Below are 7500 nucleotides of genomic sequence, written 5' to 3'. Positions count from 1 at the left end.
GGGAGTAGAGCACAGATGAGAGGAGGAGAGGAAAGATGAGGGGAGCAGAAGAGAGATGAGAGGAGGAGAAGAAAGAAGAGGGGAGTAGAGCAGAGATGAGAGGAGGAGAGGAAAGATGAGGGGAGTAGAGTTGAGAGGAGAGGAAAGAGGAGGGGAGTGGAGGAGAGGAGGAGAGTAGAGGAAAGAAGAGGGGAATGGAGCAGAGGAGAGAGGAGGAGAGGAAAGAAGAAGGGAGTGGAAAGGAGGAGAGGAAAGAAGAGGGGAGTGGAACAAAGGAGAAGCGAGACGAGAGGCGTAGAGACATTGGTTTGACGTGATGAACTCAAGGGAATGGAACAAGTGATCTGTGGAGAATGACACAACCCCCATCAATCAACGCTCAATCAGCGTGTAAACAACGTGTGTTTAAAACAGATGTCAGCATCTCCTCACCATCACACAGTGCGCCCGCCGCGTTTAGACGGGCAGGCTCGGCATCTTCGCAGGTCGCCATGGCAACTGAAGTGTTTTGGCTGCGGCCAGCGACTGGTGCCGTTGTTGCCCCGGGCAAAGTCGTGTCCTCAGTTTCTCCGCGGCAGGCCTGCTTCTATCTACCCGGCCACAAAAGCACAGCCCTGTGAGTTCAGCAGCGTGGGTCATGGGGAGGCGCAGCCATCAGCCATCAGGATGCCCACCGCGGGAATTGGCACAGGAGACCCCCGCGGGCAGTGCCCACTGCTGAGTGCCCTAATCCGACCTCAGGAGACCGGTGCACTGGGCACCCAGAGGGGCGCATGGGTGGCAGAGATGGCATGATTGGCACACAGTCTCCGTTCACAGCAGAGCTCGGGGTCAGGGAGTTCTCACAGGTGGCAGGGCAGGGCACAGGGGGTGGCTGGAACAAAAGCGGTAGCCCTGATGAGCAGCACGGAGGCGTAGGGCTAAGGGATAGAAATGGGATTTAGTCAAAAAAAAGATGCAGCCAAATTTCAGGCCATCCCAGGATATCCAAAAGAGTAGAAAAAGACTTGTTGGAGTTGAAAAGTGTCGAAAACCAAGGGTTCATATACTCACTCAGAGAAACAGAATGCATAACGAAAGATGCCAAAGAACTAAGGCACTTTGTGTAACCTTGTCAGAAATGTGAAATTGCCACTGGCACAGCCAGGGAACACACAACAGAGAGGAAAAGGAAAAGGGTTTTGCTGGCAGCAGGTGAGTGGAGTGTGCCCAGTCCCCCTGCAGCGCTGCGCTACGCTACACTACATGAGAGTCCCTGCCTGCCTCAGTGTCTGTAGGCGGCCAGTGATAGTGATGTGCTGGGCTGGGCTGCGCTACATGAGAGTCCCTGCCTGCCTCAGTGTCTGTAGGAGGCCAGTGATAGTGATGTGCTGGGCTGGGCTGCACTACATGAGAGTCCCTGCCTGCCTCAGGGCTCATTCACACTAGGTCCGCTGGACCGGACCCGGGTTCGTTTGGTCCGATGGTCCGGCTGTTTTTGATAGTGTGAACGCAACCGTACCGAACTCGGGTGCGGACCCGGGACCGGACCCGGGTCCGCCTGAAAAGGTGGTCTCGGGTCCGGTTCACTAGAACCCTGGAGCAGGTTGCTAAGCAAACGTTCTGAAGAATCTAAAGAATCTTTACCTTTGTCTTCTTCATTGCACCGGCTTCTGCTGTGTTGCCAAGTGATATTTGTAAACAGAATTCTCGAAGTCCGTGTCTAAAAGCATGGTGCTTATGACGCAAACGGACCCGGGTGCGCAGACAAATATGTAATGTGAACACAGACCAACTACGGCAGAAGTAACCGCACTCGGGTCCGGTCCAGCTAAACGGACCTGATGTGAAAGCAACCTCAGTGTCTGTAGGAGGCCAGTGATAGTGATGTGCTGGGCTGGGCTGCACTACATGAGAGTCCCTGCCTGCCTCAGTGTCTGTAGGGGGCCAGTGATAGTGATGTGCTGGGCTGGGCTGCACTACATGAGAGTCCCTGCCTGCCTCAGTGTCTGTAGGGGGCCAGTGATAGTGATGTGCTGGGCTGGGCTGCACTACATGAGAGTCCCTGCCTGCCTCAGTGTCTGTAGGGGGCCAGTGATAGTGATGTGCTGGGCTGGCTACCCCTCATGAATCCAAAGCAGCTTGGGTTTCAGCTCAGGTCCCCAGCTACCTGTAGTCAGTACCGACGCTAGTGTGTGTATATCCTCACATACCTAAATAGTTTAGTGGTCTGAAGGGCTTCGTCACTGGTATATGTTTCAAAAGCAGGTGCTCTTTGGTCTCAAGAGGATATAGCACTTCTTAAAGAGGTTGGTTTGATCGAGGAGAGTAGGCTATGTCTCACCAGAAATCCCAAAGTCACACTGCTTTTAACAGTTGAAAAGCCTTTAATTTAGGTGGCCTTACGCGTTGCGAAAGCAAGTGTCTTCACCAGAGCGTACAGAGCATACTGTACCAACGCTAGTGTACTGTAGCTGGCCTTCCTAGAGGCGTAGAGCGCCGCTATTGGATGAGGAGTCAATCACCATTTTACATGATATTGTCTTTAAACGAAACAAAGCAATCTATACTTCAACAAGCAAAATGTATACATTAGAATGGTAATGCACTAGCAGCAGTATTGAAATGCAAGTGGACTCACACACACACACACACACACACACACACACATACATAACCTGGGTGCTAATTTGCTTATTTTCACCAAATGTCAAGTGCTTGCATCTCTGTAGACATGAGACATGAAGAGAGCCTGTGGCATTTTCCAATAATGCACTTAGTTGTGTTTGTATCCTCTGTCTTATTTACCTGTGTGTGTGTGTGTGTGTGTGTGTGTGTGTGTGTGTGTGTGTGTGTCTGTGTGTGTGTGTCTCTCTCTCTCTCTCTCTGTGTCTCTGTGTGTGTGTGTGTGTGCGTGCGTGCATGCGTGCGTGCGCGTGTGTGTGTGTCTCTGTGTGTGTGTCTCTGTGTGTGTGTCTCTGTGTGTGTGTGTGTGTGTGTGTGTGTGTGTGTGTGTGTGTGTGTGTGTGTGTGTGTGTGTGTGTGTGTGTGTGTGTGTGTGTGTGTGTGTCCCACCACAGGAGCTGGAGAAGGAGCGCACGTCTCTGCTGGAGGACGTGACGTCTAACCGGCGGCGCATGCAGGAGCTGGAGGACAACCTGCTGCTGCGGCTCAGCTCCACGCAGGGCTCGCTGGTGGACGACCAGAGCCTCATCCTGGTGCTGGGACACACCAAGCGCACCGCCGAGGACGTCACGCAGAAGCTGCACATCGCCGCCGACACCGAGGTCCAGATCAACGCCGCCCGCGAGGAGTACCGGCCCGGTGAGACCGAGGGATGATGATGATGATGATGATGATGATGACGATGATGATGGGATGGATTTGCTCTCAGGCTGGGTCCTGGTCCATCTTTGACTGGGCTGAGCCTGTGATCCGTGCCTAGAGGTTGGGGGGTAGAGTTCGATCTGAACTGGTGTACCAACTATTAGAGTTAGTTTATGATGTCGCTCACGATATTTCAGTTCCTGTCAAGTCAAGTCGAGTCAAGTCATGTTTTATTTATATAGCACATTTAAAAGCAACAGCATTGCACCAAAGTGCTTTATGAAGTCTGCTGATTATTTCTGTGCAGAGGTGAAAACTCTTAACCCAACGAGCTGGCCCCACATCAAGATGTAGGGTCTAGCAACTCACCATAGCAGGGCTCCATCGGAGAGGGGCTCAATCGGATCAATGAGCATTGGGCATAGTTCAGATGACTCCATCCATACACTTGGATAGTCCTTCAACCAATCAGACCAACGATAAGCTTTTGGATAGGCTAGTTTGTGATTAGACCCAGAAGATGTGGACAGGAAGCAGGAGAGATAGATATGCAGGTTTCCAGCCTGAGCTGCAGGGCGAAATCCAAATTGCCGGCAGATCAAATAGGGTTTACCCAGCCTAGTTAATCTATTGATTATGGATTAGAATATGGGAAAGAGAGAGATTTGCCAATAACATTGTGAGAGTTTGAGCAGGGTTTCCCCAGCCTAGGTAATCTATTGATTATGGATTAGAATATGGGAAAGAGAGATTTGCCAATAACATTGTGAGAAACTGAGCAGGGTTTCCCCAGCCTAGGACTTTTCCACCTCTGTTTTAGTGCTGTGATCACAGCACAGCCAATAGGCACCAGTGCCATGCTTCTGATGAAGGTGTTAGTTGAGGCAGATTGTTTTAGGCGTTAAAAATTCAGGACGTCAGGGTAGGAGTCCTCCTTTACCTTCACAAACAGGAAACAGATGGCTGATACTGTATGTAATGGAGAAAATGAAGTAGACGATCTGCAGTATTGGCAAAACAAACAATGCAAACGCATCACGCAGCCAACTTGATTAGTGAAGCTGCAGGATCCAGCCGCCTCTCTCTCCCACTCAGAACAAGACAGATGGCTCAGGGACACGCTAGCTCCCACTACCGCTATTACTGCGTGCGATAGCCACAGCAGCTCCTACTGTAGTTTTCTGTTGGGCTCATATACAGTACTAGAAAAAACAGAATGCAGAGCGAGAGATGTCAAATGTGTCCTTTTCTTCCTCTGTTGTTTCAGTGGCCACGCGGGGAAGCATCCTGTACTTCCTCATCACGGAGATGAGTATGGTCAACGTCATGTACCAGACCTCGCTGCGCCAGTTCCTGGGCCTCTTCGACCTCTCCCTCGCCAGGTCTGCTCTCACACCACCGTACTGTACAGTATACAGTATAGTCCCTCTCCCTCCCCAGGTCTGCTCTCACACCACCGTACTGTACAGTATACAGTATAGTCCCTCTCCCTCCCCAGGTCTGCTCTCACACCACCGTACTGTACAGTATACAGTATAGTCCCTCTCCCTCCCCAGGTCTGCTCTCACACCACCATACTGTACAGCAGGGCTCTTCAATTAGCGGCCCGCGGGCCGGATCCGGCCCCCGAGATACTTTGTAGTGGCCCTTGAAGTGTTGGCTGAAGTTGTGATATGAGCAAATCCTTATATTCGGTAGCTGGTGGAAAACACGATAATGGAGGTACAGCAATAGGCTACACTGCGAGTAGCGCCTATAAATAATGTTCTGCGTGGTGCGTTGCCGTTGTAGGCTACTGTGTTACTGTGTATTATTTATACAAAGACGCGTTACTTGTGCCTTGCTTCGTTTTTACGCAGCGTCACCAACATGTTAACATGGGCCAAATCCAAGTTGTTTCCCTCAAAACATGAAGCATTTTTGGTGCATGAAATCTCACCGGTAGTGTGCCTCTCCAGTCCAAGCTTATCCTCGCGAAAACATTCGCCACTCGTAATGTAGCTATTGGAGCAAATAGGAGTCTGTTTAAAAGTTTAACTTTGGTGGCATCAGTTCTGTTGCATGCTCTCACACTCGCTCTGAAGTCTTGCAGCCACTGCACCTCAGCCAATGGCACGTAACGTTTAGAACGAGAGTGGAACATAAGTTTCATCTTGGCTTAGTTTCAACGTAAATTGCCGCTACGTTGGAGTTAAGCTACTAACATTTTAACGGGTTGCACCACGCAAATAGTTTCGGTGTGAAACTAATACGCATCCATCGCCTTGATGTCAAGTCCACTGTAAGTAACATTGATTTGTGAACACGTTCATCCAATTTAAATGGTGGGAAGTATGTTGAGAAGAGTTACATATGCGACCGATTACGCACATTTAATTAATTTGAACACTGTTTTGAAACCTGTTTGTACCCATTGGAAATTGTATGGACCTAGCAGTTACTGCGCAAAGCTCAGATTATTGCTGTTAATGTTATCACAGATTTCATATTGGCCATATTAGCAATGTAGATCCAGTGTCACCTTCCCAATGTGGTAGTCTGGGCCTGTGGCAGAAATATTCCCAAAACACAAATACAACAAATTAACCCCCCAAAAACGATATTATGCTTTTACAAAATGCTAAATATTAGCAATATAGATTCAGTGTCACCTTCCCAGTGTTGGCCTACCACTGTGGTAGTCTGGGCCTGTGGCAGAAATATTCCCAAAACACAAATACAACAAAATAACCACCAAAAATATTATATTATGCATTTACAAAATGCAACATTTGAACACCCATATTGGTGTGTTGTAGTTTATTGTATCTACATTACGTTAGCCTACTCATATTTCAAGCGGTATTTCTCCGGCCCCTCAGTTGTGATACTTTTCATGAACTGGCCCCTATTACAAACTAATTGAATAGCCCTGCTGTACAGTATACAGTATAGTCCTTCTCCCTCTCACACCACCGTACTGTACAGTATACAGTATAGTCCCTCTCCCTCCCCAGGTCTGCTCTCACACCACCGTACTGTACAGTATACAGTATAGTCCCTCTCCCTCCCCAGGTCTGCTCTCACACCACCGTACTGTACAGTATACAGTATAGTCCCTCTCCCTCCCCAGGTCTGCTCTCACACCACCGTACTGTACAGTATACAGTATAGTCCCTCTCCCTCCCCAGGTCTGCTCTCACACCACCGTACTGTACAGTATACAGTATAGTCCCTCTCCCTCCCCAGGTCTGCTCTCACACCACCGTACTGTACAGTATACAGTATAGTCCCTCTCCCTCCCCAGGTCTGCTCTCACACCACCGTACCGTACAGTATACAGTATAGTCCCTCTCCCTCCCCAGGTCTGCTCTCACACCACCGTACCGTACAGTATACAGTATAGTCCCTCTCCCTCCCCAGGTCTGCTCTCACACCACCGTACTGTACAGTATACAGTATAGTCCCTCTCCCTCCCCAGGTCTGCTCTCACACCACCGTACCGTACAGTATACAGTATAGTCCAGGGGTCGGCAACCTGCGGCTCTGGAGCCGCATGCGGCTCTTTAGCGCAACCCTGGTGGCTCCCTGAGCGTCTTCAAAAATGCATGAAAATGAATGGGGGGATTTTTGTTTGTTTGTTTTAATATGGTTTCTGTATCAGGACAAACAGTCTTAACGTTTTCCAATGTTGTAAAAATGTGCATAATAAATATTAAAGTTCAACATTTCTGTCAACGAAGATTTGATAGCCTGCGACACACGTTTCAGGGCGGCGCCGTGCCATGCAGGTGGCTGTAAACCTATGGTTGTAAACAAACTGGCGGGTGTCAGCATGGCCATGCCATGGATCCCAAAGGGAAAAAGAGAAAGATAGCCGATGAGATCAGAGAATTTAAGGCAGAATGGACCGAATCATTTGCTTTCATTGCCATTGCGGAAGGATTGCCTGCATGTTTGCTTGCGTAATGAGAAGTTGGCGAACAACAAAAAGAGAGACATTTAGAAAGACATTTTCAGGGAAGGCATGCTACATTTGCAGCCGACTAGTTGGGACTGAGAGAAAAAGTGCGATTGCAGTAGCCTACTTCTGGAGAAATTTTGTTGCAGCCTGAGAGATATTAAAACGTGGAAAACAACGGTTCACGGATGGTGATTACACGAAGTTGAAAAGCACCAGCGGAGTAGTCACGTGGTGTGTCATTCTCTCCGAGA

The 7500-nt window shown here is 49.3% G+C and overlaps 1 protein-coding gene across 1 annotated transcript in view; it reads left to right on the top strand.

Annotated features, from left to right (window-relative positions):
- Positions 1–7500, top strand: part of dnah5 (dynein, axonemal, heavy chain 5) — a 153415-nt gene that overhangs the window by 100810 nt on the left and 45105 nt on the right. The window contains exons 66-67 of the mRNA XM_062537914.1: positions 3060–3303; positions 4574–4688. Of these exons, the coding sequence (XP_062393898.1) occupies positions 3060–3303; positions 4574–4688 (359 nt within the window). The remainder of the gene's footprint in view (positions 1–3059; positions 3304–4573; positions 4689–7500) is intronic.

Source organism: Sardina pilchardus, chromosome 6, assembly GCF_963854185.1.
Source record: "Sardina pilchardus chromosome 6, fSarPil1.1, whole genome shotgun sequence".
Taxonomy (NCBI): domain Eukaryota; kingdom Metazoa; phylum Chordata; class Actinopteri; order Clupeiformes; family Clupeidae; genus Sardina; species Sardina pilchardus.
The sequence above is the reverse complement of the archived record's forward strand: the minus strand, read 5'-3'. Positions and strand labels throughout refer to the sequence as shown.